The sequence below is a fragment of the Drosophila grimshawi genome, unplaced genomic scaffold (assembly GCF_018153295.1).
Source record: "Drosophila grimshawi isolate 15287-2541.00 unplaced genomic scaffold, ASM1815329v1 contig_1367, whole genome shotgun sequence".
In the NCBI taxonomy this organism is placed as follows: domain Eukaryota; kingdom Metazoa; phylum Arthropoda; class Insecta; order Diptera; family Drosophilidae; genus Drosophila; species Drosophila grimshawi.
In genome coordinates, this window is record NW_025062889.1 from 1,028,144 (window position 1) to 1,052,121 (window position 23,978).

At 38.8% G+C, this 23,978-nt stretch overlaps 3 protein-coding genes across 3 annotated transcripts; all 3 read right to left on the reverse strand.

The window, feature by feature from the left end:
• Nucleotides 1–4,593: 4,593 nt before the first annotated feature.
• Nucleotides 4,594–5,808, reverse strand: LOC6568684 (ryncolin-1-like). The gene is made up of 3 exons (XM_032740984.2): nucleotides 5,627–5,808; nucleotides 4,863–5,568; nucleotides 4,594–4,797 (listed from the first exon to the last, which is right to left on the reverse strand). Exons 2-3 carry the CDS (start codon nucleotides 5,240–5,242, stop codon nucleotides 4,656–4,658), a joined length of 522 nt encoding a protein of 173 aa, XP_032596875.1. The 5' UTR covers nucleotides 5,243–5,568; nucleotides 5,627–5,808; the 3' UTR covers nucleotides 4,594–4,655.
• Nucleotides 5,809–11,337: 5,529 nt separating this feature from the next.
• Nucleotides 11,338–12,520, reverse strand: LOC6568683 (ficolin-1). The gene is made up of 3 exons (XM_001995222.3): nucleotides 12,301–12,520; nucleotides 11,628–12,242; nucleotides 11,338–11,562 (listed from the first exon to the last, which is right to left on the reverse strand). The coding sequence occupies exons 1-3, from the start codon at nucleotides 12,408–12,410 to the stop codon at nucleotides 11,430–11,432; spliced, it is 858 nt and encodes a 285-aa protein (XP_001995258.2). The 5' UTR covers nucleotides 12,411–12,520; the 3' UTR covers nucleotides 11,338–11,429.
• An 8,358-nt stretch (nucleotides 12,521–20,878) lies between these two features.
• On the reverse strand, nucleotides 20,879–22,748 carry LOC6569113 (protein ORD). The gene is made up of 6 exons (XM_001995221.2): nucleotides 22,691–22,748; nucleotides 22,027–22,628; nucleotides 21,702–21,951; nucleotides 21,465–21,644; nucleotides 21,324–21,413; nucleotides 20,879–21,257 (listed from the first exon to the last, which is right to left on the reverse strand). Exons 1-6 carry the CDS (start codon nucleotides 22,730–22,732, stop codon nucleotides 21,015–21,017), a joined length of 1,407 nt encoding a protein of 468 aa, XP_001995257.1. The 5' UTR covers nucleotides 22,733–22,748; the 3' UTR covers nucleotides 20,879–21,014.
• Between the last annotated feature and the right edge of the window lie 1,230 nt (nucleotides 22,749–23,978).

A 23,978-nucleotide genomic window follows, 5' to 3' on the forward strand; every position in this document is an offset into this window, starting at 1 on the left:
GCCGGACATGTCAACGGGCATATTGAGGCGTTAGCTACTTAGGCACCAACCAAAAAGTTTAACGTGACAAGCACAAAATGCGTGCCACCAAGGACACCCAGGAACTCTCACCCTCTCTCTGTCTCTCTCTCTCTCTCTCTCTCTCTATTGGTCCCTCTCCCTCTGCTCTGGCTCGTGGAAATCTGTAAGCAATTTGACTTTGTACGCTCCACACACACACACACACACATGCTGACATGTGGTATAAGGATGCTGGCAGGATGTTGGATGCAGGATGCAGAAGCATCCATCGCTTTTCTAATGCTCCAAAATGGACTTCCATGCTCATTTATTCTGTGCACTTGCTAAACTTTCTGACCAAAACTGGCACCTCAATAAAAACAATTTAAAAGTCATCGTCATCTCCTCTACTCTTTTCTCGCTCCCTCTCTCTCTCTCTCTCCCTCTCTCTCTCTGCCGTTTAACCAACCCAGTGAAAGCTTGTCAGCTTGTCCATTTATTTTGCTGAGCATTATCTTCAAGCTGTGGAGTGGAACACATCGAGGCACATGTGGTTGGTTATCCACGTCCAAAGTCCGTCTCTCCAAATTGAACTTAAAGTGTTCACAATGTGTGTGTGAGTTTAAGTTTTTCTTTACAAGCGAAACTTTCGAGCAGGTAAATTTTATTCAATAAATTTTATCTATAAACTCTATCAACTTCAAGTGTCAGGTATTTATAATCAATCAAAAATTTGATTTAGTCGAGAGAGATAGACACCGATTTAAATAAAAAACATTTGCTGTCCTAGTTTATTTTGTCATCGATTAAGACATGTTTACATTTAAGGGTGCAGTTGAACTTGACGAAATAACTGCACTTTAATAGATTCAGTATAGTTAACAGCTGGGTTTGGGCTAACTCCTAGTCGAGGTCTCACGAACTGGAAAAATGTATAATAATTAATTTGAAAAACAAAAATACAATGCAATTCTTTAAACGATTCAATTTATTTAATACGGCTGCAGGGTATCTCCTAGTCGAGCCCTCCTTCTCCACCAGAGCGTGCATACTTGGCTTTAATAGCATTATGGATATTACGAATTCTGTTTCAGGCCAAACTCCGCGAATTAAGTCCTTCGTCACAGTTCGTTGAGTGCATTTTGGGAGTCTGCACATTAGAGATGAGCACAAGTCGTGTTTTTCCTTTTTTGTACCCCTGTCTTTGCGTGCGTGAGCACGAAGAAACAACGAAGTGGAAAAATTATATGATTTATGCAGTGTATATATATTATTATACAGTAGTCTTGAATTTAATATTAATACCCAGCATCATCTAAAATTGGACAAAATACATTATATCTTATATCTTATCATATCTTATTTTACTCATCTCTCTCTCTCTCTCTCTCTCTGTATCTTTCTCTCTCTTCCGTATCTAGTTAACACATACTGTGTAAAAGGCGCCGGGCGGTTTGAATACCGAAATGCATTTAAATTAATTATTTGGCAACACTCGCAGTACTTTGCATTTTTTTTAGAGAGAGGGATTGGAGTTGTGAAGGGTGTCGCAAATTTTTTTTATCAACTCTCGCCCATTTTGTATACTCTGTTAGCAAAGAAGGGTAAATTGAATTTTTCTCAAAATGGGAAAACATTGAAACATTTGCATTTTGCAGTTGGAGTATGCAAGTTTGGAAAATGGATTACTGCTGATGCACAGTTAAGCATCCGAAAAATTTCCGGGTAACGCCCACCAAAATTCACAAAAATTCATAACTCTAATGAATTTTTGAAGTTAAATTACTAGAAAAATTTTCTGGGGATTGTTATACCATTCCGGACTGAAGTTTGTATAACACCCATTCCCAGTTGATATATCACAGTTTGCAGAGTATTCCGTAGTCGGCTTTCACCTGTTTTGTATATTTTTTTTTAGGAATTATTTTTTGGCACATGCTATTGTAGGCACTTATGTAGCAGCTATTTTTTTTTAATCTAAAGGATACTCATAGTTGGTCCTGTCTCTCTGTAGTTTCACTCACTTCAAAGTTAATTATGTTGACATAGTCAGTTCCAGTTATTTCTTTCTTTCAGCAACGCAAAGACCACGCCCCCCCACACCCACAGAGACACACTCAGCATGTGCATTAAGAATTCATGCCACACCCGTGCAGCAACAAAGACGCCGAGGAGGGTTATTGGTGGGGGAGGGCGGTAGGGGGTGGCCATCTAACCGGCCGGCTGCCAAGTTACTCAAATTAATTAAGTTTCGCCTTTGCCAACATTGCGCACAAGACCAGTATACCTTACCCCCCACCTCTCGTCCTTCCATCCTTTCAGACCCTGCTATGCCCGCTCTTTAGCTGTCCCCGAGGGAGGGGGCTGGGGGTTTTGGGTGTTGACTGCACAACCTTTCAATTTTTCAAGTGACATTTGCCAGACGTCGCCCGATGTTTAATATTTTCTAACCGCTGCGACAAACCACGCCCACACACATACGCCCACTCTCACGACCCAGAGCAGTCAAATTTAAAATTAATTGCTTTAGCGCAGTTTTAATTATTAAAAAAAAACTATCGCAAAATGGGCAAAAATTAAGCACTTAAAATCGCGCAAAAAGAGTATTTAAAAGTGTGTCTCAAAAGTCGATTTTGACAAATTCCCTGTGGGGATTTGAAAAGCATCCAGTTAAAGGACTTTTCGTGGGCATTTCTAGGCTAGCGCAAACAATAAGGATCATGAAAAAATTACTCTCAACAAAATATATATAATAATAAGCAATAAGCAATGCAAAACGGAGCTGAGTGCAAGGCAAGGGTGAGGTGCACTCTCAAATACCAATCAATTTAAATACCCATAAAATCCCAGCTTGATTATTTAACAATATTTAATTGTTCGTGTTCTAATATGCTTGGTTTGTTTTTGTGTTGATCAGTTTTCAAAATAAATAATAAAATATTGTTTTATCGATAAAGGAAGTTTCCTGCTACTGAATAAGGGAAATTTGTTGTTGCTGCTCTCGGTGAGTGCACTTTTATGAATTTCCCCTATAGCAAACAACATGTACGCAAATTAGCCGTTATTTGGGTGTCATTTTACTGAATGGCATATGGATGTATTTATGAATGTGTGTGTATGCGTGCATGTATGTATGTTTATGTATGTATGTGTGGATGGCACGTGCGACGGCCGCTGCTGCTGCTGCTGCTGTTGTTGTTGCAGTTGTAAATTCAATTTGGTTACATGCAAAATTAGCAACAATTTTGTACAAATAAATGAGAGACTGCCGACGACAATCGCTGTGCATCGAGGAACGACTTGTGGATATCCTGTAAACAGCAAACGAATTGTAGCATAACAATTCCAAGAGCAAATTTGATGACTTCTTTCGCAATGTAGTTTTTTGACTTTTGCCCTTTTTAATTTTTAGTAATTTGTTATAAATTGTTATAGTTACTTCTTAAAATGAAAAACTTTGAAGTTTATTTTGAGTTTACCAAGCATCGTGAGAATTGGACACAATGCATCAGCGCACAAATTCAAAGTTACAATACTATTTTGCTGGGTGCATTTCGAATGCTGTTGAATCGCAATCAACAGCTGCAGCTGGAGCTGCACTTCTCTCTTTCTCTGTGGTCTCTTTCTCTCTCTGGCAGCTCCACGCTTCTTGGCATATTTTGTTGCAACGACAAATTTGCTGTTTTGCTGTTTTTCTTGCTGCACATTGGCTCGAGCCTCCTCGCATTGTTGGGCATTGTGTATTGTTGTTGCGTCCATTGTTGCAAATGACGTGGCCACGAATGCATGCCACGAACACAATCCCCCGCTCCAACCCACCACTCCATATGGAATGGACAACGTGTTTGGCTACGTGCCTCGTTTGCAATGCGACGCGTTTAAAAAACAATCAATTTTCATTTCAATTTAAATTAGTTGCTGTTGCCGCAGTAGCAAGCCTTACCGCTCCCCCTTCCAAAACACACACACACACTCGTTGCAACCGCAGGCAACTTAACGCCGTTGCATTGACCATAAAATTATTTTTGCTCATTTGTGTTCTGTTGCTCTTTGTTGTTGGCCATTGTTCCTCTTACCAATTGTTGTTGTTTTTTCGTTGAATGCAGTTCTGTTGTTTTGTTTTTGGTTTTACGCTTTTAATTGCATTTAAGCTCGTGCAATTGTTGCAATACATTTTACTTAAAAATATTCCATGCATTTCAAATGCATTAGCCACCCCCTCCCTCAACCCTACCTCACTTACAAACACCTATAACAGCCACACCCACACACATTTGTTTTGTTTTATTTTTTCACACATTGTCCAACAAAATGTTAATATTATATGCTAAATTTAAATGATTAGAATGAACACAGAAATGAGCATTAAATTGGTTCATTCATTTTTGGATTAAGCGAAATTGAATTGTGAAATGCATTTAAAAATTTTCAATTATTGCATTTATTTATAATATGATTTAAAATAGAGAAATGCAGTAATTATGACTATACGATTGGTGTGTTTTTTAGTCAGAGAACAATCAGAAAACTGTACAAATACAATAATTACAGTAGGCGTGGCCAGATTTGGGCCAACAGTCAACCGTTTTCAAATAAATTATCGCCAAAAGTACCAACTTTTTTAATAAATCATTTTGATACATTTTGTACTTGAATTAAGAATGAATGACGATTCGGGATACCCGTTTCCACCGTATCTTCATCTCGACACGTTTTAATGTTGTCTCGTAACCCGTAAATTCATACCAATTAATGCCTTTGCCACGGGTGTTGTCATTATATCTTCCCATCAGATTGCTGCCAAATATAAGCACAGATTAAAATACAATTGCTCATTAATAAAAACTGTAAATTTATAGTACCTATCATGGCAATAATTGAAGTACCACCAGGCGCCCTGGCGCTCTTTTGCACAGTTGCCACCATCCCATTGTGCGTTGTTCCGATCTCGCGTGCTGAACTTTTCTCCCAAATGTCTTACCAAGGAATCGCCTGCATCGCCGTAGTACTCGCCCAACGTTCTCAGTTTGTACGCTTCCTCTTCGCTTCCGATTGAAAATCGATCATAATAAGCATTCCTACGGTTTCCTTCAAAGTCCTCCATGGCTATGATTAATTCATTATCACCATCTCTGGTCATGAAATGTAGTTTGTCGAGACCAATGAAGAACTCGCCATCCAAATTACCAAAACCTTTTTTGAAATCATCCCAGAAGAGATAGAAATCCACGCTGCCATCCATACGAGTCAACACAATTGTCCAACCTCCGCCCAGTGTATCTTGGTCGCAATTAACATAAAACGGTTCTCGACTGTAGATCCGTACAGCTGCTGGGCAACTTTTCTTTCCAACCGGATAACAATTTGACCCCCTTTTTGGCGTCCAGCTTATTGACTTTCGCAAGAATCTCAGTCAGCAATTCGCTCTGACGAATCTGTTCTGTTCTGATTGTCTTCTGAGAGCTCTCCAACCCTGGCACCTTATTTAAAATCTCGTTCAACTCTTTAAGTCTACCCACCATCATTGTAATCTTGTCTTGCAATTGGTTCTGACAAGTCGGTTGTGCCCTGCGAATAAATTGTTTCAAATATATAACTGAAATCAAATAAAATTTCAAATGCTTACAAGTTTATAGATTTGTCGGAGAGCTCCTCGGTTTGGAAAAGTATTTTGCTTATTGGCTCATATTTAAAGGTATAGTTTCCCACAATTCCCTCCATTTGAACATATTCAGATTTCAGAACAAGAATACGAGTACGTAACCCGCGAAAATTCAAAATTCGCGATACTTTTTGAACACACCTCGTATATGATAAGAATATAGTGCAAATATTTGTTATAACGTTTTTGCATTAAATATATATATAACTGTTGGATATTGGCACAGATCGCAAAAAACTGAAGAAACCGAGTCGCTAACAGCTGAATTTATAGGCAACTATACAGCTTATTTCTAGGCAACATATAAAGGCGTCAAATCTATTCAAATGTGACTGCATGAAATATCTCATCGATTGGCTACACATATCGGCCCGCTGCACTACGGGTGAAAATTTGTCAAATTTGTCAGGCATGGCGTGTCGAGTAGCAAACATAGTTCTTTATTTAACTTGCCTTCGCCGCGACATGTTCACGAGTAGAATAGAGACCCGATTCGCTCATAGGTGCAAACAGGTAACGATTTTTTCTACTAGGTCCTAAAGGGTTATGCATGTGGCCGAAAATATGAGCAACATTACATGAGGATAGCGGAGACCCTTGAATGTGTCTGAAGATAGCTGCAACACTCAATCATTGTCTGGCATTCGATTTTGAATTTTATTGTTTATGGACCCGCAATGGAATGTTTTGCACAATGAGGTGGCTTAACTGTTGAGCAACTTTTGTGACCACAGTTTGCAAATAAAAAAAAGGGGGTATCATTGCTTGGCATCCATATGGATTCAATTAGACTTGAAGGCACTGTTCACTTAAAAGTAGGGTGCAAAAATCTTTAAGCCACCGTCATTTATATGGCAATTTTCATGCATCAAGCAACTTAAGATTTCTTACGTCTTATGCCAAACTTTTGTTTCTGGACAACTTCTGCTTCTTTCCCATACGAATGTATTATATATAATATATATAATTTAGTTATGCCCGGCCAAGGAAAAGTAACTCTAACTGATTTGTACGCTTGCAAATTGGGATTAAGTGTGTGTGTGTGTGTATGTGTTTGTGTGTGTGTGTGTGTTTGTGTGTGTGTGTGTGTATATGTATGTATGTGTGTTGTGTATGCAGGTTTCGTTAACGCTTTTGCCTGTGGCGCTTAACCCAACCCAAATCAATCAAGCGAGAACATGTTGAGCGAGGAGGACGTGCGGGGATGCGCAAGGCACGCAAATCAGCCGCAGCCACAGATACATTTCTGTAGCAGCGTATGTGTCTCAGTGTATACACTCAGCGAAATAATGAATACGGAATGATTGTCGAAAATCATAGAGTAGATCTTAGCATCGCATTCTAATTATATAGAGAGCAGTGGAGCAGTGGAAATACAATTAGTTGATCTGGGTGAAATCGAATCAGTTTTCATGAATTTCAAAGTTGTGTGCGAGTTGGAGTAACTACTACACTACTGATAATATCTTTGAATATAATGACGGCTATATATATGAATATATACGAAATAGAATTTTGGTTCTTAGCTTCAGAACTTGAGAAAATACTTCATTTTCGACATCTTAGAGTTTTGGAATTTTTCGGCAAGTGTGTGTATATGTATGTATATTCGCCAGGCTCACTTCGACTTAGCAGCAATTCAATGTAATTTACTTCTTAGCCAGGAATTCAACATATGTTGGCTTTAAACCCAGCTGTGCAGATACAAGATACATCCAGAATTCACATGTTAGCCAAATTCTGAATTTCGTTTGCCGCAAAACATGTGTTCCCTTAAGTAGACCCAAAGAACTTTATACGTTGCTGTTGCTGTATTCACACTACGGCACCCCTTCCCACTACACTCACCCAACCCACTCCACTCACACTAATAACTACACCAACAACAACAATAACAAGAGCATTTGCGTATCTGCGGTTGCGTGGTCTTAACTTGTAGCCAAATCAAAGCATTTAATGGCGCTTTTAATCTTGTTAATCGACCTTTTGCCTGGTTAGCGCAGATTTTCAGATACTAGTCGTAGTTTCGACCGCTCCATGTACATGCCCTTGTTGTCGCTTATGTGTGTGTGTGTGTGTGTGTGTGTGTGGGTGTAGGTGTGGGTGTGGCGGGGCACCCAAGAAGGCGTGCCTATCGAAATTGGCATGTTAAATGCAAATGCTGTTGGACACACATCTATATATATACATATGTATATATGCATGTATATATTGGGGTATTTTATTGATTAATATTAAATTTGGCGAACACATTTAAATACAAATAATATTTCAATTTATTTGACAAGAGCACTTGAAAAGAGTCGATTTCACTTTCCTGTCTCTTTCATTATTAGTTCTAGTTTCGGATTTCTGATTCAGCCTTTATAATAACTGAGCACACTTGCTAACTGCTAATAAATTGCTTAAACTTGAGCTGTTTTTTGAATCGTTTCAATATGTTGAACAGCTAGATGCAGGATATCTCCTAAATATAGAAATAATATATTTTAGTGCGAGTATTTTCATAGTGAATTTAATTGATGTGGAAAATATGATATGCTTTGAGTGATTTAATTTTGTTGTGTCTTTGATTTTATATATTTAAAAAATTGTTTAGGGCTGTTTTGCATTTTTTATTTCGGACTGTTGTCTGAGTCAAACTATTTTGGTTTGGTCTTAATTGGTTATATATGTATAGATATATGGCTCAACTCTCCACATGACAATTTGATTGATAGAGCTTGATTTTAAAGCGTTTATTTATGTCTGTTTTATTGTTTGTTGTTTGTGGCTAAAAGATAATGTGTGTTTGTTGCTTGAGGTTGTCTGCATAGTTGATAGATTGTGTGATGCTTGAGTCCAGTTCTTTTAAATAATTTTATGATGTGAATATTTGAACGATTTTTTGGTAATTTTAGAATGTATTGCATAGTTTCCTGCGTCTTTAAATGTAAAACACTTCTTGCCACTTCAACGGTTTGGCCTTAAGTGCCATGTCGCATATCGCTATGAAATTCTCTTTATTCGCTCGCCATTCGCCAAGGACAACGAATTTGACATCCTTTTGGCTGAATGCAGATTCTTCTTGGCGCTTAAGCACGACACGGAATGAATATTATTTCCTTATGCAAATTTTTTTTGCTCAACTGCTGCCACTTGTTGTTGTTGTTCTTGTTGTTGTGACTAGCTGTCAAGTCCGTTTCGAAACCCCCGCCTCATTGTCTCTATCTGTCTCTCTCACTCCACTAATATTTTGTTGAGCAAGACAAATGATATCCATTTAATTTATTTTCGCTACTTACTCTTTTCTTAGACTGAAAGTGGCCTGGCGAAAGGATTTAGCTGAATAAATTATAGGTTGAGTTGTAATATCTTTGTGGGGGGATCAAAACTGTAAGCAAACGGAAAAATTTGTAGTGGGTGATACAGAGAAATGGAGAGAGAGAGAGAGAGAGAGAGAGAGAGAGGGAGAAAGAGTGTGCGAGCGGAGGAACGGATGTGAAATAAAACACATTGAATTGTTTACTTCTCTCCTAATTTACCAGCAATGCACTACGAATATCTAAGCTATATTTTTTGTAAGAAATGTTTTTCCGATTTTCATGGCGTTTTGCATGCCCCAAACATATTACAAATGGTCAAAAAGGTTCTAAAACAGGTGGACAGAATCATTTCCGGTATCCATAATGTTTATATATAATTAATATCCCTATAAATAATAACCCTGGAGGACTTTGCAATGATGATAGTTTTGCAATCGGCGGCGAAAAGGAAAACTACGAAAAGAATCACAGCACGCATTCCTATTAAAGTTGAAGTCTTAATAAGAATTAAGCTCTTGTCTGCCTTCTGATTGGTAAGCATTTATATCCAATTTATATTTTAATATACAACAGCCCTTTTTTCTTGTAGTGCACACAACAACTAAAAAAAAAGAAAAAAAAACTTGCAGCTATTCGCGCAACAGCTGCTGCCAATGTTCATGCTTATATCGGTTTGGGGCCCGGCTTATAAGCTTTGCCAGCTGGCCAAGTCTTCGCTTGTAGCCAGAGAAACGTGTGTGGGCAATGCGAACTGAAATTTCACACTTTGTTACTTTTGCATAAGTGTGCGGCATGCAACGAAACCAAGAAGAGGAAGAAGGAGAACGGAGAGGCAAGCGCAGCGTTTACAAAAGGCGCCGACTTGTAAATGGGGGCCAAGCGTGGCGTTCATCGCGTGTCAAGCGCGATAATGAAAACTGAAAGCTAGCAGGCCAAAAAAAGCTGATATTGGCTGAACAACTTTGTTGTTTTAGTTGGTTTTTTGCAGGGTACAGAATATGTGCTGGCAGATGTAGAAAATATGTACTGCCTGACTTGGGCAGTCAACAAGTAGAAAAATCCAAGTTTTGTACAGGGTAACTTGCAGTCAAGCACTCTTGTGTTTTGCTTTTAAAATTTTTTTTTTTTTGGCCAACTAATCATGTGCGAATCCGAATCTGAACTGGGAGTCTGAACGTTAGCCGGCGATGCGTGCAGGTTTTTCAATTAATTTGGCTTAGACTGATGCAGGAGAACGAATTCTGAGTTGGAAATTCTGGCCACAAGCTATACGCTATTTACGGCTGAGTTATTTCAAAAATGTTTTGCATATCAGATCTGAGCTGCTGCATTGCTTGGCTTTGCTTTGCTTCGGGGCGCACTTAAACGCCTTCGTTTTAATTTAATAAGAGCTTTGCCAACGCAACTGGCAACGGGCAACGGGCGACTGTAGCAGAGGAGAAATGCATTCGAACTGAAAACTTACCAGAGACTGAACGACTGCCAGATACCCAGTAGACAGAATCAACTTTCAATGAATTTTAACTTTAGCTGTAAGATGTAAGGCACTCGATTTGTTGCCTGTTGGAGATACCCCTTGTGGTGCTATTCATTGTGTAGGGGATATGCAGAGAAAAAACGCACTCGAGTCTTGGTTGCAATTGCAACTGCAACTTATAAGAGCGACTCCGCCTGGCGCATGTCAAATTTGAATTTAGCTGCAATTTTTACAACTGTTGCACAGAAACTCAGCCTCCCTCTGCGAAACTCAGACTCGCCTCGCCTCGCCTCGCCTCTCTAAACCAGCTCCCGTCAGACAGTTGGCAATTTGCATAAATTTAGATTAGTGACATCTGACGTCAGTCTTGCGATACGAAACGACCAAGTAGAGTGCTCTGTAGGAGATGGGAGAGCGCGGGCATCGCAGTATTAGCGGAAATATTAAGTAGGCGAATGCACGATTGCCACCTCCTAATACGCAACGAAGATTAGCTGGCAATGACAAAGCCATATGATTTATGAACTACCTCCCAAACGATGTTGGCTCTCTGCTCGCCGCCAAGAATCATCCGCTCATGCGGTAAATTAATCGCATGCAAGCTCATTATGAACTATACTGTATTTTACATATATATATATGTATATCCATAGACACCCATCCATATATGAGTGCGTCTGAGTCGAATACACATTTTAGATGGAGTATTATAACTATTGAATTTAATTCAAAAATGACTATTTACTTTATCTTGCGAATTTACAAATTTGATTGTACCTTGAACCCATGTTTGCCCATTTTTGAGTTTATAAGAATGTGAGTTCCAATGAGCAGATAAAACTGTTGCCATTCTAATGCATATCTTATCACGGAAAACTTAAAAAAATGTTAGCTTTTGATACTGGAATCGAGAATATATTATTGATTGAAATGTACTTTCTCTTTGTGTAGATTAACCAAAACAAAAATATATACTCAAAGGTATTCAGCTACTTGATCCATCCCTTCTCGGCCTTATCATCATCTGGGCCCGTTTTAGTGAGGTTCTGTTTCCCGTAAAGGAGTACCAAATAATGCCTTTGCCATAATTGTTATCATTATATCTTCCCATCAGATTGCTGTCAAATTTAGGCGTATATTTATATACAACTGCTCACTAATAAAAACTGATTGTAATTAGTACCTGTCAAGGCAATTGTTGTACCACCATGCGCCCGTATAGTTTTGAGCACAGTTGCCTTTATATTTATCGTTGTCATAATCCCGTGTGGTGAACTTTTGACCCACATGACTTTGCAAGGAATCGCCTGCATTTCCGGAGTATTTGCCCAACTTGATCAGCTTGTACGCTTCCTTTTCACCTCCGATTATAAATCGATCGTACTTTGCAAACCTTTTTTCTGCTTTATCATTCTCCATGATTATGAGTAATTCTTGATCCCCAGCTTTGGTCATGAAATGTAGTATCTCGAGTCCTATGAAGAACTCCCCATTTAAATTGCCAAAGCCGTTTTTGTAGTCATTCCAGAAGAGATAGAAGTCCACAGTGCCATCTTGACGATTCAACACCGTTGTCCAGCCCCCGCCCTGTGTGTCCTCGTCACAACTAACGTCAAACCAGTGCCGACTGTAACCGGGAACGAGGATCTGATGAATGCCACTACGAGTACCCAAAGCCGCCGTCTCACAGTTGCTGGGAGTAGACACCAAGGTTGGCAACAAAGCCAATTGTCTATTCAACTCATATAGATTATTTATCATCTCGGCTTGCAGTTGGGTCTGAAGACTCAGTTGTGCTCTGCAAATAAATTGATTCAAATATAAAAATGAAAACAAATCAAAATTCTTAGGGAAACCTAATCTCGTCGAGCTGTGATTGCTGACTGGATATCACATTTTTCACATTAGCACAATTTAGCACAAATACATGGACTAAGAATAAAGTGCAAATCTTTTTATATAACATTTTTGCATTAAATAATATCTATATAACTTGTTGATATTGTCACAGATCACACAAGACTGAAGAACCCGAGCCGCTAACTGCTGACTTATAGGCAGCTAAACAGTTTATTCTAGACAACATATAGAGTCGTCAAATGGACTAAAATCGGAGTGCATGGAAAATCTGCTCGATTGGCTACACATATCGCACATATCAGCTTCTCTTCGGGTTTTGCAGGCCTAGTGTGTTGAGCAGCGAGGGCACTTCAATACTTAACTCGCCTTTGTTGCAACATGTTCTCGAGTAGAATATGGAGCCGATTGTCTTCATGGGTGCGAACAAGTAACGACTTTTCTACTAGGCCAAATCTTAAAAAGAAGATATCATTGTCTAAGATATATAGGATACCCCACGCAGATCATTTGATCGATTACTGTCTGCGTTTCACAAATATCAGCAAACGACAAACTGTTCAAATTTTGGTAAGCTCTGATAAAAAATACCCTTGTTTTATTACAGCAGTGTTACTTGTTTTATTGTATGAATATGAAACCATTACCGACAATTGGTAAATTGAATAATGCAATTAAAATGAGTTGAGAAAGCTTTGCGAAAACTGAATTGAATAAATTAGCTGTAATTTATGCAATTTCAATTAAAGTGCTCAACAGACCTTCTGCCATACACATATGAATATGTGTATTTGAACTTTATTTGATGTATATTTTTTTTAAGCAACATCAGAAATTAGAATCCGAACGTTGCCAAAGGCGAAACATTAATTCGGGAAGCTGAACAACACATAGACATAGATATAGACAGGGAATTTGAGAGAGAGAGAGTGGGGGTGAGAAATAGAGAGAGAGAGAGAGATGTACACATGCTCGCAGCAGCATCCTTTGTTTGTAATTAATTTCAATATAGCGAAGCATTACAAGTGAAGCTCAGTAAATTTCAAAGTATGCTGCGAGCCCAATAAACTCAGACAGGCGCAGCACGACGATGGGCGCGAGAGGGGCGTGTGCGAGTGGGGCTGAAATTATGGGTGAGTCCTGGCAGTTTACAATACACATTCAGTATATTGCATACGCGAGACGCGTGAGATGAAAGGAAATGTGGAAATTGTAGACTTGCACGTGAAAAAGTCAGACAGTATAGGAATATGAGGTTCGGGGGTATAAGACACGATAGGGGAAGGAGGAGGGCGGGGGTGGAGGAAGCAGGATAAAGTCGTTCCCTGTCGGGCATTACTCTGCCCATAAAAGTAGTAAAATTATGTTGACTGGAAACAGCGGCAAATATTTGCTGCCATGCAGCATACAAGGGCAAAGATTGTTGGGCGTGGCATGATTGGGCGTACAAAATACCCATTCTTATTTCGCAACAGATAAAAGTAACTCGCTGGCTCATTTTAGTTAAAATATTTGCACGCTTTCGCATCCCCAGCGGTTTTTTTTTTTTCGTTTTTGTTGCCAGAGCGCAATTCTCAGCTCCTTTTTTGTTTTTGCTTACTGCCAGATACAATTGCTGTTCGTTTCATTGAAACTTTGTTCAGACGAATCAAATGTTCGCTTATTGGCCGGGGAATTGTCTGTATGTGGTTTTTTTGGTTCGTTTTGTAGCAATGCATAATTTCAATTTACTGAATGAAACGAAAAAGAGCACATTGAAGCTCAGAGATTTGGCGACTGAGGAGGAATGGAGGGAGGTAGGAAAGGACATTTAATACCACACATAGAACAAGGTGAATTCCTTAAAAAAAACCCAAACTTTCTGCGCACCGTTTTACTTAACTTGCACTTATCTTAATCACTACGTATATATGACTACAAAGAGGTAATTTAGGATATATTCCCTTATATTTTACCTGCCTTTTACAAGTTTGTACACAAATGCTTTATAAATATGTATGCTTACTAACATATAGTAAAGTGTGTTAAATATACATGAATGTTTTATAAATTGGATCTCTTATGCTGCTCAAGAGTAATAAATTCTATAATTAGATAATCGTACATAAGTAGCTCTCGATAGCTTATAGGCTTATTTAGTTAAATAAATATTTATTGTCTGATTTGCGAAGCGTGATAAGTAAATTCTAATTGAATGCGCAGCTTTGGTAAATCATTCAAAAAATTGAATCCAAATAATTATATATATGTATACCGTTTTTTTAATTTCTGTTTGCATTTGTCTCAAATCAATTATGCGCCATCGATTTATATGAGCATGAGTAAAAAATATAAAAAAAAATGCGAAACTAATTAAAAATGTTGTGCAAACAAATAAACAGGAGAACAAACAGACTAACAGCCAGTCAGACAGAGGCAAAACGCAATTTTCCAATTGTGTACACAATTTTACAAGATAAACAATAACAAAAGCGTTTTAGGGCGAAGAACGGAACGAATTACAATTTTCCGAGCATAATTGCATAAGCACAAAAGAAAATGCACAGTGCATGGGTAAAACTTTTATACGAAGATAAACACGACGATGAGAAAAAGACAAATGCCGAAAAAGCCGCTGACGAAAAGTCAACACGTAGAAGAACAAAGAAAATGTGCTAAAAAAATGGCAATAAAAAATGGATATATGTGTGTTGAATATTCGCAAAGGGGCTCTGTATGTTTGCACATCAAATATGAGGATTGGGTGGGCGTGGCAGCTAAGGCAATTAACCGCCTGCGACTGCGACAACAACTTTCATGCTGAATTTGGGGCACATCTTTCTAGACGCATTTTCCACACGACAATTAACAAAAGATACTTTTGTTTTTTGGTGGTGGTGCTGCTGTTGCCAGACAGTCACACAGACAAGATGCTAACTCCCTCCAGTTTTTAAATTTACGCAAATCTGATTTTCAGCTAGACAAAAAATAAAGTGGAAAAATATGGCTAAAAGGCAGAAAACGCTTCAAGACATTCTTTGTGATTATGTCTGGCACAGCTGGTCCATACAGTGTGTGTTTGTTTATGTGTGTGCTCGACAAACTAATGAAATTTGCATATTTATGGCATTGAAAATTGTTTTGCACAACGCGTCTGACAGAAATGCAATCCCTTATCCAGGCGTCAACTAAAACTGACATTCAATTCAATTTTTGGTGCCACATCTCGCCCAATACAACAAAATCAAATCAAAGACAAGCGGATGCCAAAATGCATATGTTTATTTTATATAGCCTGAATCCATATGCAAAGCTATGTGACGAGCAGAGGGAAGCAGCTTCGATCCCGTACACTGTATGTTTATATGTCTGTTTCTATTTTTCATGAATATATGTATTTCTTAGCGATAATCATTCGCACGCTTTCTGATTCAGCTTTTGCGTCTTATCACTTACACTGGCTCTTAATTGAGTCAACCATCTCAGAGCAAGTTTATTGCGAATATATAAGCAAATATATTTTTGAATAACATACGCTTATTTAATGTATAAGCTTAAAAACATGGAGGGTAACTTGTAGTTGATCACTCTTGTTTCTTATTATTGCCTGGCACAAAAAATATAAGTAAATAAATTCTTATCACTTGCTGAATATCAAGTTCAAGGTTTTAATAACATTTGGGTCATTTGTCTATTCACGAGAAATATTTTGCCACATTTTTCTTGGAATTGGGAAGTTGTTATAATAATAGCTATTTTTTCAAAATAAATATGAAATATATAATACAGGTTTTTTTTATATAATCATCAACAGTAGTTCGTAGAATAAAATTTACGCAGATACGAAAAACATATATATAGATTGGTATAATACTCATGCAGTATATTGTTAGAGTACTCATAGAGAACGATGATTCATGCTGTTATCCCTAGGCGATCGGCTAATGGAGCATGAGGAGGAGGAGGAGGAGAAGGACAATAGAGCTGAAATGTGGCTGCCGTTGAAATTAAAAAGGAATTTACCCAAATTGCTATTGAAGACCGCGAAGTGATGCGTTTGCCAGGCTTTTGATTTTGGTATTGCTTTTGCGCTTTTGCTTCTGCGGCTTGGGCAAAGTGCCAAACCAGGCCAGGCCAGGCCAGGACAGGCCAGGCCAGGCTAGGCAAGGCAACAGTTACCCAATATCGAAGAGCTGAAGCGGGCTGCCAGAGGGGGTAATTCTTCTTTTTTTTCGCCGACAGTTTAATTGGGTTAGCAACGTCAACGGGATGACGGGTTGACGGGAGAGGGGTGGTGGTGTTGTGATGTGTAAAGCGTAGATGAGAGCCGCCAATTTCAATCGCCAATCGCGAAATCGATTTTCTTTCGGCACACCGTTCACACTGGATTATTTTGTAATTAAACGCGAGTGTAGCCAGGCTAAGGGAGAGTTTTCTTCTTCTTTTTTAAGTCCAAATGATGCGGAAAAGCGTGGGGAAGGGGTGGGAAAGTCAGACTTGTTGTTGTTGTTGTTGTTTGAGTGACCACCAAAGCGTCTGTCGCTTGATGGCCATGTTTGCTGACTAATTAATGACACTTGAATGCTTGATTTAACTGCGTTGCTGTTGTAAGCCGCCACCCATTGCCATTGTCAGTCCCCCCACCCCCTTCCTTATCAGAGCTACAGTCAGAGTGCGGTCAGTTTTCGATGAAATGCTAATGACCTTGTCCACGATTTCTATGCCCGAAGAGTAGTTCTTTGACCCATTGGGCAACTGAACTGTTTCAATTTGTTTATTCAACAGCGTTTGCCATTCACATTTTGTCGGACAAACTGTTGGTGGTTTCGATTGAAATTGACGAGGGTTTCCAAACTGTTTGTTTTCGATTAGTTTTTGGGGATCGAGTATTGCCTAAGTAAAGAGTGTTCAATTCGCGAATGAAAGTCTGCCAGAGATTCTTTTTCTAAATTGCTTAGGCAATTGATTCGCCAAGGGCCAGCACACATTTATATTTGCCACACATCTCTGCATATACCGTATCCAAACTCTTTATCAGTTAGGTTGCAGTTGGCCGTTAAGTGCTATTATTTGTTGTTTGGCAAATTTAACACCCAGAGACCCGCAGCGCTGCAACTGCCAACTACTAATTGCAGGCAGCGGCGATAGGTACGGCACAGGACCAAAGCCAGCACCAGGACCAGTGGCAGTGCTAGGACTCTGAACACCGTCCAGCATCATAATTAATTCAAATTTAAATTTCCTTTGGTGCAGTGCACGTGCCACTTGTTGGCGAGAGGGCCGCGGTCAGTTTGTTATAACCAGGCTCGGCTTTTAGCGTCTGCCACGCCCCTCCACCAAAAAAAGAACACCCCACACATATGTGTATGTGTGTGTGTTTGTGTGTGTGTGTGTACGTGCCAGCATAATAAGCTGTTTAAATATTTAGTTGAAACGAGTTTTTAATGCTCATTTGCGCTTTTAGCCCAGCTGTTTAAGGATTTTGGGTGCTCGGGTCAACAAAAAGGCCAAAATATCGTCGTAGCCATGCACTTGTTATATTTCATGCTGTTGTTGTTCTTGTTGTTGGAGTCGCATCATGAAATCGCCCTTACATAATTACAGATTGCGATTCCAGTACGCTTCGTTGCGTTGAGCAGCTGCTTCCGAACATCAGAAACGGATACTCCAAAAGGCAGGCAACAGCAACAGCAGCAGCCGCTTATTAATTTTTAATTATGCCCAAAAGACGGCTTGACCTTTTTTTAATACCCTTAGTTCCTTGAAAAGTTTAAATGGGTTATGATCAACTTGTGTAATAGACGCTAACAGGCGGGAAGGAATCATCTTGATCATCATTAAGAGTCGAGTCGATCTAATCGGTACACAATGCGCAACATCATTTTATTGATCGATTTCCGATAGCAATAAAATGTCTTTGTTATCGAAAACACACTTGGTTACAGGGTATTTCCTAGTCCAGCCCTCTCGACTAGGGCCTTCTCACTGTAGTTATGCAGCACAGAGCAGAGAGATCATTTTTCCTTGATGCTGATTCGGTGCTTATATATTACGATTCATGCCTGCTTCTGTCTGTTTTTTTGGTTTTCTTTTTATGCCCGGATGAGGGTAATCAGCTTGAATGATTAAGCTAAAGCTTAAATTGACATTTGGCTGTTAACTGTGTACATTTCGCATGTTAATAAGGCAGTTTAGATTTGGAACTCTTATGACTCATACACATGTCAAATGAATATGCTCAAGACTTGTAGCTGTTTCCGGGCAAACAAAGGAGGGAAATGGTTTTTCATTTCAATCTCTGCTACTGAGAGTATTTATTTTTATTTTCTCGTGTTTATTTTCCGATTGCCGAAGCAGAAAATGTAGCATCACATATGCGCAATGCCGTCAAATAAGAGCCAAAATCTGAGGATTATTTTGTTTGCCATTTCGCAATTATTCAAATTGTCAGCTGAGGAGCAGGGTATGGGAAAGGATTGGGAAAGAGGGGTGGAAGTTGGTTGGCTCTCATTTCGTTGAGTGCTGCAACAGCAGTCCTTCAATCTCATCACATTGTATGAAGTGCGAAAAGTGGCACGCAATGCAGAAGCGTGTGTACAGTACAGTGAAACCTGTCTGGCTTGTCTACCGATGAAATTGCAGCTGGGCTGCACCTGCAACCTGACCCCGAGGCCACAAATCTCACCAATAAATTACAAAACGGAATGCCCAGAAGCGGCATAAAACTAATTACTCTATTAAAAGCCGTAGATAGATTGGCAACAAAAAACGAGAAAAAATAACAGTTAGAATGTTCGAGAGTGCTCGTCTAATAGATGCTCTGAACACAAATTTTAAACACAAACTAAGCTTGCTGATTGTAGTTTGGTAAACAAAATCGAAATTCCCGGAACGGCTAAAATTATCGATCAAATTAAATAAAAGATAGATGGGCTTATTCATATGGACGGACATGGCTAATCGAAAGCATATATATACCATATACATATCTTTATGGATTCCATCTGCCTGCTACATACTTTTGCACAAGTTAATAAACAATTTTTCCTCATCAGATTACAAAAATGTGCTATGACAAAGCGAGTTACACAAATGAAGCGTTGATTGACTAAAAAAAATTAATTATTTCGATTTATTCGCAGAATGATTATTTAAATTGTATTAAAAGTTTGCATTTATGGAATTTATTTGTTTGTAAAATGGTTTTTGTGTTTATTACAAATATAATTAAACAGCAAATATATGTACACTTAAGTATACTTAATAAACACCATAAGACTATGTTATTTTATTTATTTTTGTTTAAATATAAATAACAAATTAATGGAAAATTCGTGTCAGATTATTAAATATGTGCGATAAATTTATTGATTATTTATTATATGTGTGCAGTTATTTGATAATAAAATTGTTTCACTTAATTTGTATTTTCTGTTGAATTTAGAAGGTTACTTTTGTTAAACTGAGTTGTCTACGCTTGGAGTAAAGTTAATTTGCTGGCCGCGCTGCGTATGAGTGATGAAGTACAAATGCTTCTGACTGAGGAATTTCCCAGCTAGAAGTGTGACGTGCTTTCTTGGACATACCAAAGACTGAATACCCTTGCAGACCGAAGTCAGACATGTTGCCATGTGGGAGCATGATAACATAATAATAATAATAATAATATACGCCAAGTTTCATAAAGATAATTTCAACACTGATGGGGACTGCATAGTAACAGACAGACAAAGGGCTGCATCGACAGTTGATCAAGAGTATATATTCCCTATGGGTTCACCACAATATTATAAGACCCCTATATATATGGGCATAAAAAAGAAAACTCATCTACGGCAGCATTTCAAATGGATTGCCACGTACAGCAAATGCGCTACTAAAAGTTACCTAAACAACCAACAATCAGTCAAGCAGCCCAGTCAGTCAGTCAGTCAGAATAGTCTGTCAGTCAGTTAGGAAGACGAGTCAGTCGAGTTGAGCAGCGTGTTGGGTTACGGATACGGATGCGGAAAACATATACTGTCAGCCACATCCTTTAGCTCTTATCCTACTGCTGGCTCTAAACTGTGTCAGCAGCCTGGGCGAGGCAGGGAATTTCCAAAAAATGCTTTCTCGGTTTGCGCAAAATGCAATTCGCCGGCAAATGACGCGTGCCACTGACTGACTGACAAGCATTGCTGTTGCTGTTTCTCCTCTTGGCTTTGTGGTCGGTCGCCAGCCATATTTTGGATCTGTTTGCAACAGAAGCTGAGCTGACAGACGGCAAACCGAAATTGAAATGCAGCTGAAGAATGATACCAGCGGCATTCCGGGTTCAGGAAGTCGTAAAATAGCATAGAAATAATACAAGTGATTGATACTTGCAAAAAAAAGCATGTTTAACACAAGCTCTAAATATATTTTGCATTTTTTCTACTACAGCTTAAAAATATAAAGTTGAATTGGAATATTGTACAAATTACAATTAAAGTGAGTCATAAATGAAGTCTTCAAAGTATGTATATTAAAAGCTAAATATAATATTTCAAATAATAGATTAAGTTTAAAATTATAATTTTAAGCTAAGCAACTGAAGTGAAACGAAAAATATAGTTCAAAGTTTTATAAAACAATAATAATATGTAATGTAAAAGAATAAACTTGAAATAAGCTATTGCTGCCAATTTATCCAACAATTAACAGCAGATTAATTTCAAAACTTAAGACTGAGTTTTATGCGAAGTGTTGCCTCGACTTAATTGGAATTCATGGCATCCGAGAGGAGCTTTATGCCATTGTCAACGGTTTTGGTCACATCCATGGACAAATGCCAAGAAATGGCGCCAGTTTTCTTATCCAGCTGCTGTTTGCATTTCACATGCCGATGATTATTTGGCATCAGGGTTAAAGTACACGGATACTCTATGACGACAATCAGGTCCATTGACTCGGCCATCTGAATGATGCGATTCAAGTAACGACTGCAAACCCATTTGGGCTACAGACAGTAAATACCAAAAATTAGAATGCTGATTGAGGCAGTTGGAGATTAGCTGAAACTTACAGTCGAACTTTGTGTGTTGGAGCTACCCGCCGTGTACATGGTGTTCATAAAATAGGCCGTCACATATTGCATACAAACGAATTCGCTGAGCTGCCATGCAAATCGATGTAGATATATTAATTAATTAACTAATTTACTCACTTTTTCGAGCTGGCCAAGGAATAGCAACGACTGCTTGGCGGTCTGAGCCAGTGCCATTTGAATGGACACCAGCAATATGTCCATGATATTGTGATCAGCACGTTGCCAGAAGCGATTGCTCTCATCTCGTGTCAATTTAATGCAAGTGCGCACATTGCTCAAATCAAAGTCATCCAAACTCTGTAAGTTAACTCAATTTACTATTGCATCTAAACCTGATTAATTGGCTTCACTCACCAAACTATTGAGGGCCATGTAGCGATTGTGGCGTGGCACAAAAAACCACACGGTATACTCATAATTAGTGATGTACTCGAAAATGGAACGAGTCTGCTTAAAAATGCTGAGCAAGAAACGCCTTTCACTGAGACGAGCCGTTTCATTAACGGACAAACAGTTGGTGGCCAGTCTCTCCAAATGCTTGTGCTGCTCCGAGTCCTGGCGATCGAAGAGCTTGGCAAACGTGTCAAACGGATTGCCATCCTCACTGCATATGAAATTTGTGTTAATACCGATTTGAAAAACCACATCAAGCTATAGTTTTAAACTCCTAATCAATCACCTAAGAATGTTATAGTTGTTGGTATCTGCCTGAATGGTCTTTAGCCAATCGTGGGCATAACGCTGATGCATTTGTGTGGGCAGCAGTTCATATCTGTGTGGCGGCTGCACAAAAAATATGCCATGGAACTCTTCAACGGTTAGCTCACGCCAATTGCCCCCGTTAGTCTGGAAGTGGATGCGATTCAGTTGCTCAACCCGGTCAAAGCGACGCTGCACATTCACCTCGTACAGAGTGTGGCGACGTGCGCACTCCGATTGCTTTCTTGCCCTTTGATGCTCCTCGGCCTGCTTGGAAGTGGTCGGCGTCATGTCCGCATCTCCCTTCACAACACAAATGCCATCAAGACGCTCCAGTTTAAAGGTCATTTTCACACAACCTCTGCCAATATTTAGCTGCGGCATCCGTTGCAGACTTGCCGCATCTGGAAAATCCATGGTGCACATTAATTTGAGAGCATTGCCAACGGGTGTCACCATTATCGGTGACATCGGATTAGTTTCATTCGGTTTTTCCAGCGTGTAGATCACGAGGTGGGCATTGTCAACCGGCCGGAATGTCACATTTGCACTCTTACAGCCCAGACACTCCTCAATTGTCAACTGTGATTATATTTTGAGTTAGTAATAAATTCGAAGCATTAACTCAAAATCGATTTACGTACTGACAAAATATGCAATTTTGTGTTTCCACAGTTTCCAGCCATTGTTTTTGTATTTACTTTTACAAAATTGTATTCTTATTGTTTTTATCGGCAAGCGTCAACTGCAGCAGTGTTGGTAAACGCATTTCATTTATCGACTTAACCTTTTTCTAAATCACATATCGGATGACGTCTCCGATTATTTCTTGCAACTATAAATAATTATTATTTTGTATTGTGAATTTGCAGCTTCGCAAGAAATGCAATTCTGTTGTCATTTCAAATGATTTATGATATTCTTTCGGATTGCCAATTAGTACGAAACTAACTGAACCTTTGGGATTTTGTGACTTAAGCGATTTGGTTTATAATCTGTAATCAAATACCAAAATGTTGGTAAATCAACAAGGAATTAACATGAGCGTTACTTGCCGTTGTTGCGCAAGTGAGGCATTAAATTGACACCGCCGAAATATAGTACATATTTACATAAAATTAGGATTAACGGCTTTCTAAGTGCCATCAAAAAGTCCCCACAGTGTTATTTTTTTCTCCTCTGCTTCTTCTTCATCATCCGCTGGCCAACAATTAGTCCAACGTGGCATATTAAAATTGCTATAAAATTGAGTTTCTCTCTTAACAAAAAAAAAAGAAGAGAAAAAACATGTTCATGCGCTTCACGAACTTTTTAATTCACCCCAACAAGCAACGAGACGCATCGTAAAATTGCGCACAAAGTTAACTGTATGTATTTTAAACCAATAAAAGCAAAATTTGCTGATTTTTTCTTTTAATTTTTATGAGGCTCTCCTTTTTGATTCAGTCCCAAAGAGTTTCCTGCTGCTGTCATTTTTATGACCACAGCTCCGAAGAATGATTCTGTACTTGGCTTCATCTTTGCTTTTGATGTGAAAAGTAGCACAACTCAAGGAAATCATTTTTATTCATATGTACATACATATATATATATACACATATTTTTTTTTTTGTATTTTGTTTTATGCGCTTTATGCGCTTTCGAAATTTTAATGATGATTGCCTTTTGGCGCAATGCGTGTCGCTTGATTTATAACTTCTCTTTTGGCCAGATGCGATTTAAGGCTAAAGTGCGTATTTGGTCGATCATTAGGCTTTAAAGTCTAAACGCTGACCACACTCAGAAAAACAAAAACCACAAATAAGAAACCTCTAGTTGAGAGAGCTCAAAGCCAGCTGCCAAATACACTGAATCGATTAATGCACACAGCACTAAAAAATGTAACAACACTATAAAATTAAAATATGAGCTTAAGTACCAGAGCATCCAAAA

Coding starts and splice junctions, on each gene's coding strand:
- LOC6568684 (XM_032740984.2), bottom strand. CDS start 5,242: ATGGATGGCAGCGTGGATTTCTATCTCTTCTGGGATGATTTCAAAAAA. Junction 4,798..4,862: donor TTCAATTATTGCCATGATAG/GTACTATAAATT, acceptor TATATTTGGCAG/CAATCTGATGGGAAGATATA.
- LOC6568683 (XM_001995222.3), bottom strand. CDS start 12,410: ATGTTATATAAAAAGATTTGCACTTTATTCTTAGTCCATGTATTTGTG. Junction 12,243..12,300: donor TCACAGCTCGACGAGATTAG/GTTTCCCTAAGA, acceptor ATTTATTTGCAG/AGCACAACTGAGTCTTCAGA. Junction 11,563..11,627: donor TACAACAATTGCCTTGACAG/GTACTAATTACA, acceptor TAAATTTGACAG/CAATCTGATGGGAAGATATA.
- LOC6569113 (XM_001995221.2), bottom strand. CDS start 22,732: ATGGCTGGAAACTGTGGAAACACAAAATTGCATATTTTGTCA. Junction 22,629..22,690: donor CAAAATTGCATATTTTGTCA/GTACGTAAATCG, acceptor ATATAATCACAG/TTGACAATTGAGGAGTGTCT. Junction 21,952..22,026: donor AACAACTATAACATTCTTAG/GTGATTGATTAG, acceptor TTTCATATGCAG/TGAGGATGGCAATCCGTTTG.